Genomic DNA, 25,541 nt, shown 5'->3' with positions numbered 1-25,541 from the left:
AGAAAATCTTCTGTTACTTGCTTGCAGTGGCCCCTTTCTGTTTTTCCAACCAGGTTGCTCTCTGATGATGCACTGCTTAGACACTTGCTCCTGGATCTCTCTTCACACATCAAACTCAGCATAATCAACACCCAATGCTCCACACAAAACCACCCCTTCATCCGTCTTCCCCACTTTACTCTCATTACATCTTTCCCAGGCTCACAGTGTTTAAAAACAAAATAAACTCTGTCCTTAATCATAATTGGTGCAAATGAATTTGAAAAGTAAATAAATAGTAGCTATAGCCTAGCACTTTGAAAAAAAATTTCTTAAAATGTTTTTACTTTCTAGGCTTCTGTGTGTGTTCTTGTATTTTTTTTCTATGTGTGCTTAAAGATACAAGTTCACATATTTAAAGAAAAGATGATTAATGTGAACATACTGTTATATGTGTTTTAATTTTGTATTTCTAAAATATTTATTTAATAGTTGCATAATATTATAGTACATGTGATCATTTATTTAACAAATCCTCTGTTGCTGGATATTTAGGCAGTGTCAAATAGTTAGCTATTATAAATAACTCTGTGTTAAATATCCCTGAAGCTAAATCTTTGAAAACAACTTTAATCATTTCCTTAACAAAAAATCTCAGATGTGGAATTTCTGAGAGTCATGTATGAACCCCTTGGAAAGCAAGGTGATCAAACTAGTCAACCCTAAATGAAATCAGTCCTGAATATTCACTGGAAGGACTGATGCTGAAGCTCCAATACTTTGGCCACCTTACACAAAGAGCCAACTTATTGGAAAAGACCCTGATGCTGGGAAAGACTGAAGGCAGGAGGAGAAGGGGATGACAGAGGATGAGATGACTGGATGGTATCATTGACACAATGAGCATGAACTTGGGAAAACTGCAGGAGACAGTGAGGGACAGAGAAGCCGCCTGGTGTGTGTCAGTCCAAGGGGTCACAAAGAGTCAGACACGACTAGGTGACTAAACAACAACAACAAAGTATGAACACTTTCAGAGGAAGCTGTTAAGCTGCTAACCTACCCTCCAGAAGTATGATACCATTTTCTACAACCACCCATTTCCCTGCATGTTCACAAATCCAGGTGTTATAGCTCTGTTTTCTGCCATAAGGGTGGTGTCATCTGCATATCTGAGGTTTTTGATATTTCTCTCAGCCATCTTGATTCCAGCTTGTGGTTCTTCAAGGCCAGCATTTCTCATGCTGTACTCTGCATATAAGTTAAATAAGCAGGGTGACAATATACAGCCTTGATGTACTCCTTTTCCTATTTGGAACCAGTGTGTTGTTCCACATCCAGTTCTAACTGTTGCTTCCTGACCTGCATATAGGTTTCTCAAGAGGCAGGTCAGGTGGTCTGGCATTCCCATCTCTTTCAGAATTTTCCACAGTTTATTGTGATCCACACAGTCAAAGGCTTTGGCATAGTCATTAAAAAAGAAATAGATGTTTTTCTGGAACTCTCTTGTTTTTTCGATGATCCAGCAGAGATGACACCACCTTTATGGCAGAAAGTGAAGAGGAAATAAAAAGCCTCTTGATGAAAGTGAAAGTAGAGAGTGAAAAAGTTGACTTAAAGCTCAACATTCAGAAAAAGAAGATCATGGCATCTGGCCCCACCACTTCATGGGAAATAGATGGGGAAACAGTGGAAACTGTGTCAGACTTTATTTTTGGGGGCTCTAAAATCACTGTAGATGGTGACTGCAGCCATGAAATTAAAAAACGCTTACTCCTTGGAAGGAAAGTTATGACCAACCTAGATAGCATATTGAAAAGGAGAGACATTACTTTGCCAACAAAGGTCCGTCTAGTCAGGGCTATGGTTTTTCCAGTAGTCATGTATGGGTATGAGAGTTGGACTGTGAAGAAAGCTGAGCGCCGAAGAATTGATGCTTTTGAACTGTGGTGTTGGAGAAGACTCTTGAGAGTCCCTTGGACTGCAAGGAGATCCAACCAGTCCATCCTAAAGGAGATCAGTCCTGGGTATTCTTTGGAAGGAATGATGCTAACGCTGAAACTCCAGTACTTTGGCCACCTCATGCGAAGAGTTGACTCACTGGAAAAGACTCTGATGCTAGGAAGGATTGGGGGCAGGAGGAAAAGGGGACGACAGAGGATGAGATGGCTGGATGGCGTCACTGACTTGATGGACGTGAGTCTGAGTGAACTCCGGGAGCTGGTGATGGACAGGGAGGCCTGGTGTGCTGCGATTCATGGGGTCGCAACGAGTCAGACATGACTGAGGGACTGAACTGAACTGAGCTCTGTTTTAATCAACATCAACTTGATCACAAAAAGTGGAATCACTTTCCCAGGATGTCTTGCTGGAGGCATAACAGCTCCTGGCTCCCTGCCCCCTGCACCTGCCCCCTCTGGTCCATGTGCTCTCATTTCTCAGATTAAACTCCTAAATGCCAGCTCAGCACCCAACAATCCACCCCAGGACACCTCTTCTACAAAACTGTCCTCTCTAACCTCTCCATCCTTCATGTACACGAGTCAGCTTCCTTGGCATCACTAGCTAGTTGTGAGGGTTGGATGTAAAACTGCGTGTTATACACTTGGTAGTTCATTTTCCCGGATGCTTTGCAGGTGTCTAGGTCTTCATTCACTGGATCAGGGCATCACGCTTTTGCTTATGCTGGTCTCACCTCTCAGAATGCCTTTCACACGCATTTCCACCTGCTGCAACCCTAACCACATACCACTAAGTCTGTCTCACATGTCTAATTCCTTGGAAATGCTCTTCCTGTCCCCTAATATGGACTTGTTGCAACTCTAACAGAAGTTATGTCATTTTTATAAGCATCTACAAAAATTGTGATCTCCTTCTAGCTTACAAAGCTGATATAGCCATTTTCTTGTTTCTTCAACCAGACTGCATATATTGACATCAGGATCTGTATTGGACTTGACTTTTTATTAATTGTATTACCTGTGGTGTCCTGAGAGAAAGAAACTCCCATGGGAGCTGAGATTTTTAACTTAGTCCAGAGAAATTTATGGAATATCTATTACCATATTGAGCTTCCCTGGTGGCTCAGATGGTAAAGCATCTGCCTGCAATGTGGAAGACCCAGGTTCGATCCCTGGGTTGGGAATATCCTGGAGAAGTAAACGGCAACCCACTCAAGTACTCTTGCCTGGAGAATCCCATGGATGGAGGAGCCTGGTAGGCTACAGTCTATGGGGTTGCAAAGAGTCGGACACAACTGAGAAACTTCACTTCTTCACTTCATTATCATATTATTTAAGAACAAGATAAATCAGACAGAGACAGACACAGCAGATGGATCCTACAACCATAAATACAACTTCAAATGGCCAACACCTTAATTCTCCTGGGACAGACAACCCCTTCCACAGCATAAGCGGTTATGGTCATTTTATACCCTATGAAAATGATGACCATTTTTGTCCAAGCATTTACTCTGGGTGTTTTACATGCCTTATCTGTATTAAGTTGTACATAAACCCTACAGGTTACAATCTATCGCTTCCATTTTGCATAAGAAAAGATTGAAGTTTAGATGAATTAGTCTGTCTGAATATCAGAGCCCATAAGTAGCAGGATGGGACTCAAATCCACATCTGTGGGCCTCTTTTCCACCTGCTGATGGGCCTCCTTATCCCCTGGATGGCCTGACATCTTATCAGGTCTCTGAGTAGCTAGAACAGAGAAAGTGGGGAGAGGTGTAGCTGCAGTTAAAGAAACAGGCCTACCATAGAGATCTAATGGTCAGGCATACATGTGGTGAGTGAGAGCAAAGAGGGTACCTGAGGGCAGGTGGACCATAATCAGCAGGAAGACCCGGCACCCACAGCTGGATTGAGAGAGAAACCTGCAGCTAAGTGAGACACATGGTGCCTGGGGAACAGGCCAAACAGACCTCATGCCCTGCTTGGGGCAGCAGGACTCATTTTTGATCCCATCAGGTGGTGAAACAGCCACACATACACTGCTGCACTGGGCTGTCTCTGACTCCAAGTCCAGGCATGGCTGAGCCTGTGGGAAATCCCTCCAGTCCCTGCAGGAGGCTGATGTGGGAAAGGACAGACAGCAGGATGAAAACTACCTGTAATGAAGACAGACTCCACTGGAAAGATGCAAAGAAATGCAGTGGAATCACACATAATTCGATTATAATGCAAAGGTGCAATTTATAAAGCATCAGTTCAGCTCAGTTGCTCAGTCATATCCAGCTCTTTGCAACCCCATGGACTGAAGCATGTCACGCTTCCTTGTCCATCATCAACTCCTGGAGCTTACTCAAATTCATGTCCATCCAGTCAGTAATGCCATTCAACCATCTCATAAAAGCATAAAAGTAAGTAAATCTAGTGGCACAGAATATTCTAGAGCCTCTTGCTCAGTTAGCAGCAGAGATTTGGGAATTCTTGAGTTCAATTTCAAACTGTCAAAGGACATTTCTTGGGAATCACAGGTTATCACTCATCAAAAACTGCCCATGGGAGAGAAAGGTGGAGGTCATGTTCAGATACGAATCTGAGTCAGGAGGTCTGGGTGAGCCTGAGACTCCGCATTTCTAAGAAGCTCCAGGAGAGGCAGGTGCTGCTGACTCTGGCACCACAGTCTGAGTCACAGGGAATTAGGAAGCCGGCAGGGGAAGGGGATAATCTGGGAGTGAAGGGAGCAGTTTTTAAGAAAATATTACATAAAAAGGGGAAAAAAGTAGGAAACTAATATTTTTGTACATTATAGCATGGTCTACTAAGCATCTGTAAAAATGTAGCATCCAAATAACACCTGTGAGCAAAAAGAAAGCAAAATCAATCTACCTCGAGAGGCGGAAAATATTTTATTGCCCAGGACTCTCTAAAATGATCAAATCAACCACAAAATCATCAAATGAAAAATGAAGCCCATGTTCAGACTCTAACCAGGAAGTCTAGGGTGCTATTTAACTCATGTTGATTTTTTTTTTTTTTTCTGTTTGGCTGTGCTGGGTCCTGATTGCTTTGCACGAGCTGTCTCTAGTTGTGACAAGTTGGGGCTACTCCTTGTTACAGTGCACGAGCCTCTCACTGAGGTGGCTTTTATTGTTGTTGAGCAAAGATTTCAGTAGTTGTGGCACATGGGCTCAACTGTTGTGGTACAGGGCTCAGTTGCTCTGTGGCATGTGGAATCTTCCCAGACCAGGGCTTGAACCAGTGTCCCTGCATTGGCAGGCAAATTCTTATCCACTGCAGCAGCAGGGAAGTCCTTGTTCCTTATTTTCACTTGAAATTTCTTCTGTGATTTAAAATCCTGACTAGTACCTAGTATACTTTCCTATTGGCTCTAACTTCCAGGAATCGGAACAGAAGAGGAAATGAGGGAAAGAGAATCAAGCCTCACTTCTGCTGGGCTGGCTCACTCCCATGTCCCCTGCCTGCACCCACCCCCATCCCCGCCAACAGCCTCTCTCAGTCAAATCCAACACCAAAGGGGTGTCCTGGAGTGATGGAGGCTGGGACAGGTGAGCAGGAGAGGGAACCTGACATATACACAAGTGGACTGAAATCACTTCATGAACACGCTGCCTGGGTGTCATCTTCAAACACAGAAATGAAGCTAACAGTGACGCTGAGAGTGGACCAAGGCACAGATCAAAAGACAAGTTACTTCAGTTATTAATTTAGTCTCCAAATTCTCTTTTCCCTCAAACATTTTATAATCTCAATAATCCTATGATTTGCAGGTTTTAAGAAGGAAGAATAAGAATCTGTTATGTTCCTAAGTTGTCCTGCAAAGTTTCTTAGATAATTCATATTTTATGGCTTTGGGGGAAATGTAAGACAAGTGCAGGTTAACAGAATTACATTTACAACAGAAAATCTGACAGACACGTTGTCTGAGAGTGAGTAAACATCACATACAGTGCTCTCGGGGACAAGATTGTATCAAGAGCTGTGGTTAATGTTTTCCTGACACAGCAGTTCATGGTTTTCCTGACCTACACTGAAACTGGAAATACTTAGGAGGGAGCTTTTGCCCTGTGACTAACTGAAACTGCTCCCTGGGTAGCATTTGGGCATTAAGTTGAATATTCTTTCATGTTACAACGGTTTCATTCATTAAATCACAGCTACAGCCATTAGATGGGTCTGGGGTGGTAAGAGTTTTAAAGAGCAGTTCTTTCAGTTATAAACTGTGTTGTCATGTGTGTGTGTGTGTGTGGGTGTGGGTTGGTTTCTGCTTGCTTACACCTGAGCAGCCCCTCAGCACCCTCTCTGTGCCCTGCAGAATGCCACATTCTGGGAACAAAGATGAAAACAAGATGCTCCCTGATTAAAAAAAAAAAACAAACCCTCAAGTACTATGAGATACAGATCCCAAATTACAAAGCATGCCACCGGTGTTATCTTTTATTTTAATTATGATGAAATTCACATAAAATTTAACCATTTTAAGTGTATAGTTTGTTGTTCAGGACATTCACATTTCTGTGCCACCAAGCTTGAGAATTTTTTTTTTTTCCTCGTAAAACTGAAATTCTTACCCATTAAACAAACAACTCCCCATTTCCCCTCCCTGAGTCCCTGGAGACCACCTTCCTACTTCCTGTCTTCTTGGATTTGACTACTCTAGGAATCTCACATAAATTGAATCAGAGTATTTATTACTTTTGTGTCTGGCTTATTTCTTTTAGCAAGATGTCATCAAGGTTTATCCACAGGTCAGAATTGTCTTCCTTTTTAAGGCTGAATAATACTTCATTGTAAGAATTTAGTTCCTTCCAACTTTTGGCTGCCATAAACATATGTGTACCATAAATGCTCTTAAAAGAATATATAAGACACTAAGGATATATTAGTGTGTGTATATATGTTTTATATATATAACATATATTAGTATATTAAGTATATGTTAGTACATTAAGTATATACTATGAAAGTGGAGAGTGAAAAAGTTGGCTTAAAGCTCAACATTCAGAAAAAGAAGATCATGGCATCTGGTCCCATCACTTCATGGGAAATAGATGGGGAAACAGTGGAAACTGTGTCAGACTTTATTTTTGGGGGCACCAAAATCACTGCAGATGGTGACTGCAACCATGAAATTAAAAGACGCTTGCTCTTTGGAAGAAAAGTCATGACCAACCTAGATAGCATATTGAAAAGCAGAGACATTACTTTGCCAACAAAGGTCCATCTAGTCAGGGCTATGGTTTTTCTAGTGGTCATGCATGGATGTGGGAGTTGGACTGTGAAGAAAGCTAAGCGCCAAAGAATTGATGCTTTTGAACTGTGGTGTTGGAGAAGACTCTTGAGAGTCCCTTGGACTGCAAGGAAGTCCAACCATTCCATTCTGAAGGAGATCAGCCCTGGGATTTCTTTGGAAGGAATGATGCTAAAGCTGAAACTCCAATACTTTGGCCACCTCATGCGAAGAGTTGACTCATTGGAAAAGACTCTGATGCTGGGAAGGATTGGGGGCAGGAGGAGAAGGGGACGACAGAGGATGAGATGGCTGGATGGCATCACTGACTCGATGGACATGAGTCTGAGTGAACTCCGGGAGTTGGTGATGGACAGGGAGGCCTGGTGTGCTGCGATTCATGGAGTCACAAAGAGTCGGACACAACTGAGTGACTGAACTGAACTGAACTGATATTAAGTATGCATATTAAAAATATATAGTATATATTAGCATATTAGTATATATAAGCGTATATTAAACCAAGGGTCTCAAAGATGCACTAGACTTGACTCAGAAAATGAGGGGATTTTCACCATCCAGATGACAGAGGGCCTGGGTCTCTGAGGTAGAGGGGCAGCGTGCATGCTGGGAACAGGGAGGACATGGTGCTTTGGGAGAAACTACACACAATCCCAGTGCAGGGGAGGGTGTGTATGTCAGAGACATACTTGCAGCAGAGGGAGGTGGGGAAGAGCTTCCAACCACCTTGCCAGTTCTTGTTTAGTCTCTTCTTCAAGACTCTGTCCTGGTCCCAGCTGAGGGCCTCAGGTTGAGTGTGGAAGGGACATCACCAGCAGACATGGATGCTGGCAGGTCCAGGTCACAAGCCTCTCTGCCATCTTTCACATGGATCTTCTCTGCTCCCTTCAATTTGCTTTTGACTTTGAGCCAGTCCCTAGACCCTGTCTCCATTTGAGGCCCTGGTTCCTCACTCCTGACTGGGTCATTATTCAGGCTCTTCTCTGGTGGACACAAGGTCACCCCATGGCCCCTGCTGGAGTGGACTTGAGGCTATGCTAGGTTCCAGCAGCAGCTCACCCAGGCCAGTAAGGATCAGATCTGGGTTAAGAAGGAAGCAGTCTGTGGGGGGAGGGCAGGGGGCTGGCAGCTCAGTGTGGGTGAGAGCAGGACAAGGCTACAGGAAGGGCTAAGGGACAGGGAAGGAGGCTGCAACCAGAGGGCAACATGGGAGGAGGAGGAGATTTCAGAAATACAAACAAGAAAAGATGGAAAGGAATGAGATATTGGAGAGTTAGGGCCAGGAAGACAAGGCTGACATCCCAGACTTTGTATGAATAATCAGGTGTCACATGTAGTGTCCTGGGTCAGGTTAAAACGGAGCCCCGGATCCCAGGGCCCATCAACCACCATGAGGGAGCTCACAACACAGGGGAAAATTTGCTGGAGTCCCCATTCCATGATGAGTTTCCAAGAAAGATTCACCTACAATGTCACTGATTTGCATCCATTAGGAGCAAACAGTCCCCCTGACATAGTGATAAGGAAGCCAAGAACAGAGGTGGTGCTAAATCTTTAGCTGGATTTAAAGAGGCAAATGGCTTAAACTAACCTTTTTTCCTGAGTAAAGGAATTCTTTCAGGTTCCTCAATACCAGAGGACTGTCCGAGTTATATCTGAAGTTCACACTGGAAAATAAAATCCTTCCATTGGTGGGCCAGAATGGTGGTGGACGATACTCAAGTTCCCAGGGTGCTTCTTTCTCAAGGTCTGTATATTCAATCCCCCTTTCTACTGAAATCATCTGAAAGACATATGACACCACATGAGTTAGTATCAGAGGATCTAGCTTATGGGTGTTCAGAGACTGTAAATGAAACCTCCTGCTTTTCTATGGTTCAGAATATCTCAGGTCTCAAAATCCATAAAGGACAGAAGTAGGAGTCTGATGAGGCCTTGGATGATCTGTAAACTTGTTCATCATCTTCAACACTTTTACACACGACTACTTTCTTCAATTTTATATAAAAGCTAAAAAAATTAAGAGAAATGAATGGTAAGATTTTATTGATCCACCTTTCATATCTGAATAAAAAAAAGCAAAAGTTTTTTTTGAAAGAAAAAAACACTTATGGACATCAATCAGTATGTGTGGCTACAGAAGGGTCACGTGTTACAGATGTCCAGAACTGGACAGTCATCAAACATCATTGTAATAGTCACTTTTAACTCTGTTAGCAGAAATGAATGGAAAAACTTCTTTTTTATTATTTTTCTCCCTGTAGGAGAGGTAAAAATATTCAAAAGTATATAATTTACTTATTGACTAAGGTCTCTTCAGATCAGATCAGATCAGATCAGTCGCTCAGTCGTGTCCGACTCTTTGTGACCCCATGAATTGGAGCATGCCAGGCCTCCCTGTCCATCACCAACTCCCGGAGTTCACTGAGACTCACGTCCATCGAGTCAGTGATGCCATAAACAACCATAATTCCACACCTTTGAGAGCACATTCTGAGAGGAAGCCTACCTACCAGGAAGAAGGGCCACCAGCAAATTCAGGTGTTCAACACACACAAGAATAAGTGATAAAATGGGGGGGGGGTGGAGAGAAATATTAATTAAATAAACCTTAAAATACTGGATTCTTTTCTTTTACCAAAAATAAGAAGCAAAGATAAATAAGCTGCTAAGAAATTAGTTTACATTGTCTCCAAAATTTCAGAACCTCTCTCCTACAGAGACATTTATTTTATTTGAAGACAGTTTGTGATGAATGTAAAATCTTCTGACATGGCATACATATGTGAGAAAATATGTATATATTTTTATTAACTTTAAGCAGATGGAAAGTGAAAGTGAAAGTTAGTCAGTCATGTCCAACTCTTTGCAACCCCATGGACTATAGCCTGCCAGGCTTCTCTGTTCATGGGGATTCTCCAGGCAAGAATACTGGAGTGGGTAGCCATTCCCTTCTCCAGGGGATCTTTCCAATGCAGCAATAGAAACTTTGTCTCTTGTGGCTCTGTATTACTGGCGGATTCTTTACCATCTGAGACCCAGGGAAGCCCTTAAGCAGATGGAGGAGAACATAAAAAAACTTTGTAAGATTATGTTAAAAAAAAAAAAAAGAAGAAAGGTTTTATTATTTTACGTAAGAATTGCTTTTATGCCGTATAACAGCAAGGAGAACTGAAAAGGCTAAGAACAGAAAGATAAACATCACCATGTTCTCAACTTCGGCACTTTGCCTGACACACCACTGGAACATCCCCGTGAGTACGAGAGAGAGAGACAGGACCAGGCCAACCTGCCCGAGATCCAAAGCTAAATGAGGAAGAAGAGGAATAAAGTGAGTCTACTTCTCAACCCCTCACACAGGTCCTTCTGTCATTTTACAAAGAAGACTCCTTTATTGTTATGATTTTTATTGAAGTATAGTTGATTTACAAAGCTGTGTTAGTTTCAGGTGTATAGTAAAGTGAATTAGTCAGATATATATATATATATATATAAAATCTGCCTTTTAAAATTATTTTAATATATATGTTATTACAGAGTATTAAATAGAATTCCCTGTGCTATACAGTAGGTCCTTTTTAGTTATCTATTTTATTATATAGTAGTGAGAAGACTCCTTTATAATATTTAAATCATTGGCATGTAATGATATTATCACTCATAATATTAGTTCTGTTGTATGAGACAATAATATAGTAAACACACACACACACATACACACACACACTATGAGGGACTTCCCTGGTGGTCCAATAGCTAAGACTCTGAATGACCAATGCAGGGGGCCCAGGTTCGATCCCTGGTCAGGCAAAGAGACTCCACATGCCACAACTAAGAGTTCACATCCTGCAACTAAATTCCTGCCTGTTATAACTAAGACTAAAGATCCTGCGTGCCCCAACTAAGACCCAGTACAGCCAAATAAATAAATAAATTTTTTAAAAGTTATTGTGAATTTAGAAAGAGCTAACAAAGTTATTGTTCAATCACTAAGTCATGTCTGACTCTGTGACACCATGGACTGTAGCATGCCAGGCTTCCCTGTCCTTTGTTTTCTCCCAGAGTTTTCTCAAATTCATGTCCATTGAGTTTGTTATGCTATCTAACCATCTCATGCTCTACCACCTCATTCTCCTCCTGCCTTAAATCTTTCCCAGTATCAAGGTCTTTTCTAATGAATCAGCTCTTTGCATCAGGTGGTAAAAGTATTGGAGCTTCAGCATGAGTCCTTTTTTTGAATATTCAGGGTTGATTTCCTTTAGGATTTCCTAATTTGATCTCCTTGCTGTCCAAGAGACTCTCAAGAGTCTTTGCCAACATTACAACTTGAAAGCATCAATTCTTTGGCCCTCCGCCTTCTCAATGGCCCAACTTTTACATCCATTGACAACTCTTACATGATTACTGGAAAAAACATAGCTTTCACTATATGGACCTTTGTTGGCAAAGTGATGTCTCTGCTTTTTAATATTCTGTATATATTTGTCATAGCTTTTCTTCCAAGAAGCAAACGTATTTTCATTCATGGCTGTAGTCACAGTTCATAGTGATTTTTGGAACCCAAGTAAACAAAATCTGTCACTAGGTTCAACGTTTCCCCATCTATTTGCCATGAAGTGATGAGACCGGATGCCATGATCTTAGATCTTTGAATGCTGAGTTTTAAGCCAGCTTTTTCACTCTGCTCTTTCACTTTCATCAAGAGGCTCTTCAGTTTCTCTTCACTTTCTGCCATTAGAGTGGTATCATCTGCATATCTGAAGTTATTGATATTTCTCCCAGCAATCTTGATATCAGCTTGAGCTTCATCCAGCTTGGCAGTTTGCATGAGGTATTCTGCACATAAGTTAAATAAACATAGTGACAACATATAACCTTGTCATACTGCTTTCCCAGTTTTGAACCAGTCCATTGTTCCATGTACAGTTCTGTTTTTTCTTGACCTGCTTACAGGTTTCTCAGGAGACAGGTAAGATGGTCTGGTATTCCTATCTTTTTCAGAATTTTCCACAGTTTATTGTGATCCAGAGTCAAAGCCTTTCACATAGTCTTGCTTTCTCTATGATCCAATAAATGTTGGCAATTTGATCTCTGGTTCCTCTGCCTTTTCTAAACCCAGCTTGTACCGTTGGAAGTTCCCAGTTCACATATTGTTGAAATCTTGTTTGAAGGATGTTGAGTATATCCTTACCAACATGTAAAATTAGTACAATTGTATGATAGTTTGAACATTCTTTGGTATTGCATTTCTTTGGGATTGGAATGAAAACTGATCTTTTTCAGTCCATGGCCACTACTAACTTTTCCAAATTTGCTGGCATATTACATGAACAGCATCATCTTTTAGGATTTGAAATAGCTAGGCTGGAATTCCATTACCTCCACTAACATTGTTCGTAGTGATGCTTCCTAAGGTCCACTTAGCTTCACCCGCCAGGATGTCTGGCTCAAGATGAGTGACCACACCATTGTGATTATCCAGGTCATTAAGATCTTTTTGGTACAGTTTTTCTGTATATTCTTGCCACCTCATCCTAATCTCTTCTGCTTCTCTTAGGTCCTTACCACAGGACCTTCTCTTTGTCCTTTATCCATATTAATCCCACCTGGATAGAGATACACTTGACAGTATAATATAGTTGAGGATGCCATTGTTCAGATTTTTGTCCTTATGCTTTGATTATCATTATGTAATTTCACTCTCTACAACCAAGGTAGCTGCAGTTGAAATCACAAAATCAAGGCAGTGGGTTCTAAGAGCCAGTGCTTTTAAATCTAAAATATTACTCTCATTTTTCCACTATCAAAGACTGTGATTCTGGGCTATTTCTATGGAATAGTGAGGGATGGTGAATTCATGCCACACTTTCCAACAGCTGCTCATCTGGGACCCACATAGCAGTGAGTATACTGTTTTTGCTATAGAGAATCTTTCTCAGACCCCTACAATGAAGGGATCCAAGTAGCCCTAAAGCTAAAACCTAAAACCTAATCTGTACAAAAAGCTTAACAGTAAAGCTGGTTCTCTCTATCCAGCTATAAGACACTACCTGGGATTTTCAGAAGATCATCTTGCTACAGTTATGTAGACCCCAGCCCATTCAAAGAAAGATAAAAAGATAAAAGATCTCAATGAAGACCTACTGTAAACAAACAAACAAACAAACAAGCAAACTACTCAAGAGCAATCTACAGATTCATTGCTGCTGCTGCTGCTGCTAAGTCGCTTCAGTCATGTTCGACTCTGTGCGACCCCAGAGACGGCAGCCCACCACGCTCCCCCGTCCCTGGGATTCTCCATGCAAGAACACTGGAGTGGGTTGCCATTTCCTTCTCCAATGCATGAAAGTGAAAAGTGAAAGTCGCTCAGTTGTGTCCGACTCCTAGCGACTCCATGGGCTGCAGCCTACCAGGCTCCTCTGTCCATGGGATTTTCCAGGCAAGAGTACTGGAGTGGGTTGCCATTGCCTTCTCCGACAGATTCAGTGCAATCCCTATCAAATTGCCAATGGCATTTTTCACAGAATTAGAACAAGAAAGTTTACATTTTGTATGGAAACACAAAATACCATGAATAGCCAATGTAATCATGAGAAAAAGAAGAAAAATGAAGCTAGAAGGAATCATGGTCCCTGTCTTCAGACTATACTACAAAGCTATAGTAATTGAAACAGTAGACTACTAGCACCAAACCCAGAAATGTAGATCAATGGAACAGGACAGAAAGCCCAGCGATAAACCCATGCACCTGTGTCACCTATGACAAAGGAAGCAAGAATACACAATGGAGAAAAGAGAGTTTCTTTAATAATTGGTGCTGGGAAAACTGGACAGCTACATGTAAAAGAATAAAATCAGAACACTCCCTAAGACCATAACAAAAATATACTCAAAATAGATTACAGGCATAAATGTAAGACCAGACACTAGAAAACTCTTAGATGAAAACATAGGGGAAACTCTGACATGAATTGCAGCAAACTTTTTTACCCACCTCCTAGAGCAATGAAAATAAATGAAACACAAATAAACGGGACCCAATTAAGCTTAAAAACTTTTGCACAGGAAAAAAAAAAAAAAACATAAAAAAATACCAAGACAACCTGCAGAATGGGGGAAGTATTTGCAAATGAAGTGACTGACAAGGGATTACTCTCCAAAATATACAAGCAGTTCATGCAGTTCAATATAAAAAATAAATAAACAACCCAATCAAAAAATGGGCAGAAAATTAAAACAGACATTATCCTGTAAACATACAGATGGCCATAAAGCATGTGAAAAGATGGTCAACATCTCTAATTATTAGAGAAATGCATATCAAAACTACAGTGGGAAAAAATGAAAAAAGCAAAAAACTACAGTGAGGTTTCCCCTCACACCAGTCAGAATGACCATCATCAAAAAGTATACAAACAATAAGTACTGAAGAGGATGTGGAGAAAAGGGAACCCTCCTACACTGATGGTGGGAATGTAAACTGGCACAGCCACTATGGAGAACAATATGGAGGTTCCTTTAAAAACTAAAAATAGAGCTACTATATGATCCAGCAATCTCACTCCAGGACATATATCCAGAGAAAACCATAATTCCTAAGGATACATGCACCCTAATATTTACTGCAGCACTATTTACAACAGCCAGGACATGGAAGCAACCTAAAGGCCTGTCAACAGAGCAATGGACAAGGAAGATGTGGTGCCATACATACAATGGAATGTTACCCAGCCATTAAAAAGGGCAAAATAATGCCATTTGCAGCAACATGGCTGGACCTAGAGATTTTCAGACTGAGTGAAGTAAGAGAAAAATAGAATATGATATTGTTTACATATGGAATATAACAAAAGGCTACAAATGAACTTATCTACAAAACAGAAGTAGAGTAACAGATATAGAAAATAAACATGATTACCAGGGGATAAGGGAGGGAAGGGATACATTGGAAGACTGGGACTGACACATACATACTACTATATTTAAAATATTAAAAAGATAACTAATAAGAAACTACTGTAAAGTACAGAGAACTCTGTAATGATCTATATGGGAAAAGAATTTAAAAAAGAGTGGATATATGTATATGTATAGCAGATTGACTTTGCTGTACATCAGAAACTAAGACAACACTGTAGATGAACTATACCCAAATAAAGCTTAACATAAAAATGAAAGAATGGCCTGGGTGAGCCAAGGCAGGGGCCCAAGGCACCACAGGTCTGCTGGAGCAGGCACGTCATACCTGGTCTTTGCTCCTAAAGATTCCCAAAGTGAAAAACAGAAATTCTTTTCTAAAGGACAATTCATTTCAAGTATTAATCAAAATGCAAATTACTAAAAAAAGGTATACATGCACCCCAATGTTCATGGGATATGAAAAAATAATCTTTTAAAAAGTGGATATATGTATAACAGATTCACTTGGCTATATACCTGAAATTAACACAACATCATAAATCAACCATATGCAATCAAAAAAAAATTTAAATGGTCTGAACAAGGACCTACTGTAAATAAATAAGTAAATGGAAAAAAAAGATAAAAGTTCTCATCAAGACACAAATGACTTCACATGGACATTGTGGAGTCACACGCTGCAGACACTTTAATACAACTCATTAGAACCAACGAGTATATATTAGACAAGATGACAAGAGTTTAATAACTATAAACAAAGCTATAAACTGTAAACATACCACAAATATTCACATCTGTACTTACTTTCTGCCAGAATCAGGGCTCCAAAGGCAACAAGGGTGACAAAGATGGCACAGATGACATCCAGATACACAGCGAGCCATCGGGACGTCATCAAAAGCAGGAACCAAGCCTCTGCATTTGTGAACCATATTAAGTGTAATACATAAACAGAAAAAACATGTTAGCTGCTTCTCATGAGGGAATGCATTTTCTCAGTTGAGCTACAGAAGATTTTACACAGGTAAGACAGCAAAGTTACACACCCAAGGAACCTGAAGATTCTAGAAAACTAGGTTCTAACACACGACAACATATGGGACACAGATGAATCAGACCAGGAAGCATGCACTGAAAACTTCAACCCACAGGTTATCAACAGAAACAGGACCACAAGAAGGAAGATGGCAAATCACCTCATCAGTGCATTTCCTGCAGTGCTGGGCCTCAGCGTGAAGATTATTCTCTCATAGAGCTGACTGTTCCTAGCTCTCACACAGCAGAGCACAGCTCACACTGTTTCCAGCACCTTCTGCCCTCACTACAGGGCCCTGCAGTGTTTATTCTTAGGAGCCAGTGTCTATTTGACCATCAGCTAATAGGATCTGGATGTGACTTTTTTTTTTAATATAAATTTATTTATTTTAATTGGAGGCTAATTACCTTTAAAATGACATTTTTATCTTCAAAATACAAGAATTATTGGAAAGTTTGGCTCGGATTTTATAGACTAAGAGGAAATTCTGAACTTTCTACCTAGGAAAAAAACTTCACTGATTAAAAACAATCAAGTGGGTGGCAAATCAGGAAATTATTTCCTCAGTCACATCTATTACCCTCCATGCTCTGAAAAGAGTCAGCAAACCACAGCCTGGAGGACAAAAACAGCCACCACATGGTTCTGAAAATAAAGTTTTATTGGAATACAGAAACCGCCATTTGCTGATGTATTATTTTAGCCTGTCTTTGTGCTACAACAGCAAAGGTGAGTAGTTGCAACAGACACAGTATAGCACACAAACCCTACAATATTTTCTGTCTGGATCTTCACAAAAAATAAAAGTTTGCTGACTCTTGCCCTAAAGAAACAGAAGTCCACAGGGCACAGTGACACAAGAACAATGCACGCCAGTCAGAGGAGAAAAGCAGGGGATGACAGGGAAGAAGGAAGCACTGAGGGGATGCTGAGAGGAAGGGGTGGGGGAGGCAGGTGTGCAGAGGGAGATGAGGGGAAGCACAGAGACAGGGACTGGCCAGCCAGGCCACCTGAAAGGGAGGTCAGCCTCAGAAGGCAGAACATGCCATCTTTAGAAATCATCTCCAGGAACTTACAGACCTGAGTGCAAATCCTGGTGTGCATCAAACAGCTCCTGAAACTTCTGTTCAGCTTTGCACGCCCGGATGGTCCAGAGTCCCCGGAGAGAAAATGCTAAGTGGGAAAATACCGGGCTCCATGCTGGGGAAGCAGAGACAGACACATGGCAGAGAAAGTAAGGGGAGGCTGGATGCAAGGAAACTACTGCCTCCTGGGCTCTGTGGTCACACATCCTGGCAAAGGGAATCCTCCATGTGACCCTAAACTCCTGCTCACACCACGCTTCACTTTAATGACCTGGGAATGAGAGATTCTCTTTGAAACTATCTTTGATCAAATTCAAATCACAGCTAGATTTAGATAAAGAAATTCTTGTTCTTTCATCAAGATCCTTTCAAACACACCTCCCTCCAAATTTTTCTGGCATCTCATCAGGTGGAAATTATCCACAATTTCTAAAAAAACATATTGAAGTATAGTTGATTTAAAATTATGAGCTAGTTTCAGGTATATAGTATAGTTATTCAATTATCAATATACCGGAGACCAGCTTCGCAACAAGACTGTTGAATGACTTCATTTCATGAGTGGCCTCAAACCATAAAACGTCTGAAGCCTTGTCTAGGAAACTCATCACTTCCTCTTCTGCCTCCCCATGTCCTACCATCCTACTCATTCATACAGGTAGAACATCACAGACACACCTGGACTCTACTGCTCCCCATCCATACTAACACCTCACCAAACTCGAGCTAACAGGAGGTTACCTGCTTCTCTTGATGAGTGAAAATGTCTTCTACAGATTTTATGAAACTGATGGTCACTATCCTTTTTGCAAATAAAGATAAGTACCTCAAGTGTTAATTATTAAAAACAAAACATACAAATGCCACAATATAAAACCTCCTTTGGATGAACTGAGATTTTTTCCCACTTAGTAGATACAGAGAAGCATGAGATTCAATATATATCTGTTCTTGGCTTGGTTTTTAGGTTAGTTCAGTTCAGTTCAGTGGCTCAGTCATGTCCGACTCTTTGCGACCCCATGAATCGAAGCACGCCAGGTGTCCATGTCCATCACCAACTCCTGGAGTTCACCCAGACTCACGTCCATCGAGTCAGCGATGCCATCCAGCCATCTCATCCTCTGTCATCCCCTTCTCCTCCTGCCCCCAATCCCTCCCAGCATCAGAGTCTTTTCCAATGAGTCAACTCTTCCCATGAGGTGGCCAAAGTACTGGAGTTTCAGCTTTAGCATCATTCCCTCCAAAGAAATCCCAGGGCTGATCTCCTTCAGAATGGACTGATTGGATCTCTTTGCAGTCCAAGGTACTCTCAAGAGTCTTCTATAACACCACAGTTCAGAAGCATGAATTCTTCGGCGCTCAGCCTTCTTCACACTCCAACTCTCACATCCATACATGACTACTGGAAAAACCATAGCCTTGACTAGACGGAACTTTGTTGGCAAAGTAATGTCTCTGCTTTTGAATATGCTATCTAGGTTGGTCATAACTTTCCTTCCAAGGAGTAAGCATCTTTTAATTTCATGGCTGAAATCACCATCTGCAGTGATTTTGGAGCCCCAAAAAATAAAGTCTGACACTGTTTCCACTGTTTCCCCATCTATTTCTTATGAAGTGATGGGACCAGATGCCATGATCTTCGTTTTCTGAAAGTTGAGCTTTAAGCCAACTTTTTAACTCTCCTCTTTCACTTTCATCAAGAGGCTTTTGAGTTCCTCTTCACTTTCTGCCATAAGGGTGGTGTCATCTGCATATCTGAGGTTATTGATATTTCTCCCGGCAATCTTGATTCCAGCTTGTGCTTCTTCCAGCCCAGCATTTCTCATAATGTACTCTGTATATAAGTTAAATTAGCAGAGTGACAATATGCAGCCTTGATGTACTCCTTTTCCTATTTGGAGCCAGTCTGTTGTTCCATGTCCAGTTCTAACTTTTGCTTCCTCACCTGCATACAAATTTCTCAAGAGGCAGATCAGGTGGTCTGGTATTCTCATCTCTTTCAGAATTTTCCACAGTTTCTTGTGATCCACACAGTCAAAGGCTTTGGCATAGTCAATAAAGCAGAAATAGATGTTTTTCTGGAACTCTCTTGCTTTTTCCATGAACCAGCGGATGTTGGCAATTTGATCTCTGGTTCCTCTGCCTTTTCTAAAACCAGCTTGAACATCAGCAATTTCATGGTTCACATATTGCTGAAGCCTGGCTTGGAGAATTTTGAGCATTACTTTACTAGCGTGAGATGAGTGCAACTGCGCGGTAGTTTGAGCATTCTTTGGCATTGCCTTGCTTTGGGATTGGAATGAAAACTGACCTTTTCCAGGCCTGTGGCCACTGCTGAGTTTTCCCAATTTGCTGGCATATTGAGTGCAGCACTTTCACAGCATCATCTTTCACGATTTGAAATAGCTCAACTGGAATTCCATCACCTCCACTAGCTTTGTTCATAGTGATGCTTTCTAAGGCCAACTTGACTTCACATTCCAGGATGTCTGGCTCTAGGTGAGTGATCACACCATCATGATTATCTGGGTTGTGAAGATTTTTTTGTACAGTTCTGTGTATTCTTGCTATCTCTTCTTAATATCTTCTGCTTCTGTTAGGTCCATACCATTTCTGTCCTTATAGAGCCCATCTTTGCATGAAATGTTCCCTTGGTAGCTCTAATTTTCTTGAAGAGATCTCTAGTCTTTCCCATTCTGTTGTTTTCCTCTATTTCTTTGCATTGATCACTGAGGAAGGCTTTCTTATCTCTTCTTGCTATTCTTTGGAACTCTGCTTTCAGATGCTTATATCTTTCCTTTTCTCCTTTGCTTTTTGCTTCTCTTCTTTTCACAGCTATTTGTAAGGCCTCCCCAGACAGCCATTTTGCTTTATTGCATTTCTTTTCCATGGGGATGGTCTTGATCCCTGTCTCCTCTACAATGTCACGAACCTCATTCCATAGTTCATCAGGTACTCTATCAGATGTAGTCCCTTAAATCTATTTCTCACTTCCAATGTATAATCATAAGGGATCTGATTTAGGTCATACCTGAATGGTCTAGTGGTTTTCCCTACTTTCTTCAGTTTCAGTCTGAATTTGGCAATAAGGAGTTCATGATCTGAGCCACAGTAAGCTCCTGGTCTTGTTTTTGCTGACTGTATAGAGCTTCTCCATCTTTGGCTGCAAAGAATATAATCAATCTGATTTTGGTGTTGACCATCTGGTGATGTTCATGTATAGAGTCTTCTCTTGTGTTGTTGGAAGAGGGTGTTTGTTATGACCATTGTATTTTCTTGGCAAAACTCTATTAGTCTTTGCCCTGCTTCATTCCGTATTCCAAGGACAAATTTGCCTGTTACTCCAGGTGTTTCTTGACTTCCTACTTTTGCATTCCAGTTGTTAAGTTGGTATTAATTTGCAATAATTATTTATCATTGAGGTCTCTGATGCAAACATATTCTCTTCTTACTTTTTGGCTATTGTTTTATAACTTTTAAAAAATATGTAACAATCTATTTTCCTTATTTTTGTTTTAATATTGAAGAAATGTGTGCATTAGTAAGAGAAATTCGATTATTTCATCATCTGTGATTACCTGTAGAATAGACTAACTAATCATAAAATGTGTTCCCCATTGTTCTGTATTTTTTGCTGCACCTTGCTGGATCTAGTTTCCCAACCAAGGACTGAAGTGGCGGCCCCTGCAGTGGAAACACAAAGTCTTAACCACTGGACTACTAGGGACATCTCTGTTCCCCATTATTCTAAAACTAGGAAGGTGAATGGAGTAATCTACTAAATGCATATTGAATAGATCCCCTTCCTGAGTTCTCCTAGGGTATTATTTTCAGCCTCATTTATATGAATAGCTTTGAAAAATGAGTACACAAATAGTGTGGTGTCACACCAAATACTAACAATGACAAACAGCAAACCTGAAAATAACAGGGCTTATCTTTTCAACAGGGCTTCCCTGGAGGCTTAGACATTAAAGAAACCACCAGCAATGCAGGAGACCTGGGTTCAATCCCTGGGTCAGGAAGATCCTCTGGAGAAGGGAACGGCTACCCACTCCAGTATTCTTGCCTGGAGAATTCCATGGACACATGGACAGAAGAGTCTGGTGGGCTACAGTCCATGCGGTTGCAAAGAGTCGGACATGACTGTGTGACCAACACACATCTTTTCAATACATTTAACAACTTCAACTTACTAAAACATGTGAAGGAATGTATTTTTCAAATATATTACTTCTGACATATATTTCCTGAGGTCTTTTTTCCTTTCCTTGTCTTTTCTGGTAACCTTAGGAGAAGAAAAATTCTCTATTTTCCTTCTACATTAGTTTCAACACGATGAAATACTTTCAAGAATAATATTAATAGAGTGGATACTCAGTGTCAGGAAGTATATCATGAACAAGACAGAAATGGACCCTGTCCTCATGGTGCTCACATCCGTCCTCCTTGGGCTAAAATGCAAAGTGCAGCTGACCCACCACCAGCTCCATCTGCCTTAAGGGCCAAACCTGCTCTCAGGGGCCATAACTTTCAATCACCTAATGTTAACAGTGAGAAATTCCATAGAACAGTCTGCAGAGTTTCAGCGGTCTGGTTAATTGCGGCATAAATGGAAGATAGACTGCACTGCCCTCCCAACCTGAGAGCCCCGGAACTCACTTGTACATTCCAGGCGTTTCACATCTCGTGACGTCTCTAAGAAATACCACCGAAGAAAAAAGAAAGCGATGCCAAGGGGAATCACAGGTATAGCAGTCCAAGGAACTGTAGCCACCATCACGCCCACCACACCAATCACAAGTAGAAATGTCTGAAATAGCAAAAATACAAAGGCCTTTCGTGTCAAGGATACTTTTCAAAGATAAAGTTTATTTATTTGTTAGGAATAAACTCCTTTCCTTGAAACTTGTTGAAACAGTAGGGAATGTTTTCCCTTCCAAAGAAATACAATTATAGGTGGTCCTCATGATATTTATTGCATGCACCAAACACTCTGATAAGAACTTTCTAGGTATCAGCTCTTGTGATACACTTAGTAGCCCTTTGAGGCAGGCATTACTATTTTTAGCAGATGAGACTATTTAAGGCTCAGAGAGTAGGAGCTGCATCTCAAACTTTCAGGAGTCAGCAGGTGTTACTAGAGAGATGAGTGAGTAGGCATCACAGATGAGGAATCCAGATGCTTCAGCTATCCATGTAGGGATAAAGAAGTGGTTAATTACAAATTCAGTGTAACATATCTAGTAACAGTATTATATAATTTTATAAATGAAGACAGTAAGACACAGGGACAGAAAAAGCAATTTGTTGGACACTGCAAAGCCTAAATCAAAAAGCTGGCAAGCCCATGTCATGAGCCATTATGACATGCTTAAGCTTGCTCCCAACTTACAGCCATCTTTCTATCATTATACTAAGTATTTAAAATGCCCATTCCAAAGGTTAACTATTATAATAACACCAGATTCCATTTACAATTTGTGTACTGTGTGTAAGGCCCTGTGCTGAATTCCATGAACATTCTCTTAATTATCACATTATCCCCTGAGATGATTTTCTCTTGAGAAATGACCTTAGTCTAAAAAGACAACAGGTAGAACAGAAAATGAAATTATTGGTTGATGCTGATTTAAGCATCCATCTTTATCAGGAAAAGTATGATACCCTGGAGGACAGTATCAGGCAATAAGAATGAAATCAACATTTAGTGTCTGCCTGCTATGAAAATTGGGTGGGGTGCTAGGGACTTGCAGATTCATCCAGTCTGGGCCAATGCCTCTGAGGTTTACAATCTCAGGTGGATACAAATCCATGGTGATCTGCACAGGGTGCTGGGGAAACACAGGGAAGAATACCTGAATATTTTTAGACAATTCTAAGACTTATGACTGATTTTATAGGCTTGTTTAACAAATAGAAAGAATAGCATGAATGATTTGCAGGCAGTAATCACAGTTGATCGAAATGTTGACCAAAATGGAGCTGGGATGAGAAGGTTGAGATACTTGTTTGAGTTAACACTGGCTGCTCTTTACAGATAAGAAATATGAAGTTGGGAGGGTAAGTGATTGGCCTAAAGTTTCCCAGGAAGGTTTTGCTTATCCTGGAGAAAGAGAGACGCAGTTTGTGCTCAGGGAATCCCAGAGCCACAGCTGCAGGCAGGAGGAACAAACAACCGGAACTGTGACTCTGTAGCCAGGAGCCCTTGGGAACCAAACTGCATGATCTGGATGGAGACCCATGTGCTTTTCCTTTTTCTCCCCGTCTCTGCCGTGGTATCAAAAGAAAACTCAGAGTGAAGAGGATGGAGTTCTGAAGGAATAAATTCTAATCATAAGTGGAAAAAAATAGGGCTGTCTGACCTCCCTCCAATTAGATCTACAGAAAACAATTTCTTACAGTCACTGACTTGACTATGCATTCTACCACGCTACAAACTTCATGTTCATGGGGAGGGGTCCTTCCAGCTCCTTCTATGTCTAGCCTTTAGGTCACTTGGCTTGCCATTGTTGTTTGTCAATAAAAAAAAAAAAAAAAAAAAAAAAAAAAAAAAAAAAAAACACTATAATGTCAATTATACAAAATCCAAATTACTGGTTTTTAGCAGGCTTGCATCATTTGATGAACAACATTCATCCATTTCAATAATCTGGCTCTCCCCAGGTGGCTTCCCTGGTGGATCAGTCATTAAAGAATCTGACTGCTATGCAGGAGACCCAGGTTTGATCCCTGGGTCAGGAAGTTCCCCTGGAGAAGGAAATGGCAACCCACTTCAGTATTCTTGCCTGGAAAATCCCATGGACAGAGGAACCTGGCAGGCTAGGGTCCATGGGGTCAAAAAGAATGAAAAGGACTGAGCGACTAAACCACTCCAGATGAGGGCCTTTTATGACTAGCCCAGCCTTGCAGGTAACCTGGAAAGCAGAGGTAAGATCAAAATGAAGAGCTCCATGGAAGCTGTGCCAATGCTTTTTCCTTAGGTACCCACTGAAGACCCATTACTAATGCTCTCAGAAGCTCTGGAGTTAGGTTCAGATTTCATGGCCCTAAATTCTAAAGCAATTTAAAGAGGATGTATCTCACAGTTTTGTTACACACACACACACACACACACACACACACACAGAGCAAACTGGTTTCCCTAGTGACTCAGATGTTAAGAATCTGTCTATAATGCAGAAGACCCAGGTTTGATCCCTGGGTTTGGAAGATCCCGTGGAGAAGGGACTGGCAACCCACTCCAGTATTCTTGCCTGGAGAATTCCATGGACAGAGGAGCCTGGCAGGCTACAGTTCATGGGGTCCCAAAGAGTTGGACATGACTGAGCACTTTTCCTTTCATATGTATATACATTAGTGAATCTTTTATTGCCAGCCATTTCAAACCCTTTACAGAAGTTTGTAGAAGATAAAAATAATATCTAAGAAAAAGTCAACATCTGAAGAAGGAAACAAAAGATTCTAGTGTACATTAAACACACAATAAATCCCTTCCTTGAAGCCAACTTCATTTCTTTCTCCTACATTCCCAGGAATTCCAAAAAGCCCAATTCAAGCTACACACACAATTCCCCCTCATCTGGTTGGATTCCAGGCCCATCTGATGGACCATATCACCATGGCCAGTGCTTCTGCACCTCTGTCACACTATGGCACAGAGATAATGATGGGTATATAGAAAGAGGCATACTGACCCAGAAGCAAGTGACCCAAGTCCTGATATCCCTCAAATAAGGAGAATCATTATTTTTATATATTTCCCATTTGGACCACATCACTTGGGAAATTCTATCCAAAGTCCATATGAACAAATAAAAGAATTCTTAGATGAAATCTTTCTCTTGAGAGAAAATGGTGATTTTTTCGCAATTCAAAAAAAATTCTTTAATTTGCAGAGAATGACAATCTATACCTGGAGGAGAAATTCCATTAGCCCAATATTGTGGTGAGATGGGGCTTCCCTGGTGACTCAGATGGTAAATAATCCACCTGCAACATAGGGGTCCTGGGTTCGATCCCTGGGTTGGGAAGATCCCCTGGAGGAGGGCATGGCAACCCTCTCCAGTATTCTTGCCTGGAGAATCCCCATGGACAGAGAAGCCTGGCTGGCTACAGTCCATGAGGTTTTAATGAGTCAGACGTGACTGAGTGACTAGGCACACAAACTTAACACAAAGAAAGGGTCAGTGAAGTCTTCATGTAAGCAGATAGAGTAGCTCGCACGTCTCAGGAAATTTAGAGGTTAGCTCTGGTTCTCAGATCCCTCCTTCATCACCTCTGTTTCTCCTTTG

At 41.1% G+C, this 25,541-nt stretch overlaps 1 protein-coding gene across 2 annotated transcripts in view; it reads right to left on the bottom strand.

Annotated features, from left to right (window-relative positions):
• Positions 1-25,541, bottom strand: part of LOC129624652 (ATP-binding cassette sub-family C member 4-like) — a 156,850-nt gene that overhangs the window by 57,332 nt on the left and 73,977 nt on the right. Inside the window, exons 18-22 of one of the 2 annotated variants that reach the window (XM_055542810.1) lie at positions 21,910-22,060; positions 17,243-17,362; positions 15,931-16,041; positions 10,412-10,512; positions 8,798-8,989 (exon numbers count right to left, since the gene is read on the bottom strand). In XM_055542810.1, coding sequence (XP_055398785.1) covers positions 8,798-8,989; positions 10,412-10,512; positions 15,931-16,041; positions 17,243-17,362; positions 21,910-22,060 — 675 coding nt within the window. The other variant, XM_055542811.1, reaches the window with a different exon arrangement.

The sequence above is a fragment of the Bubalus kerabau genome, chromosome 12 (genome assembly GCF_029407905.1).
Source record: "Bubalus kerabau isolate K-KA32 ecotype Philippines breed swamp buffalo chromosome 12, PCC_UOA_SB_1v2, whole genome shotgun sequence".
Classification (NCBI taxonomy): domain Eukaryota; kingdom Metazoa; phylum Chordata; class Mammalia; order Artiodactyla; family Bovidae; genus Bubalus; species Bubalus kerabau.
The sequence above is the reverse complement of the archived record's forward strand: the minus strand, read 5'-3'. Positions and strand labels throughout refer to the sequence as shown.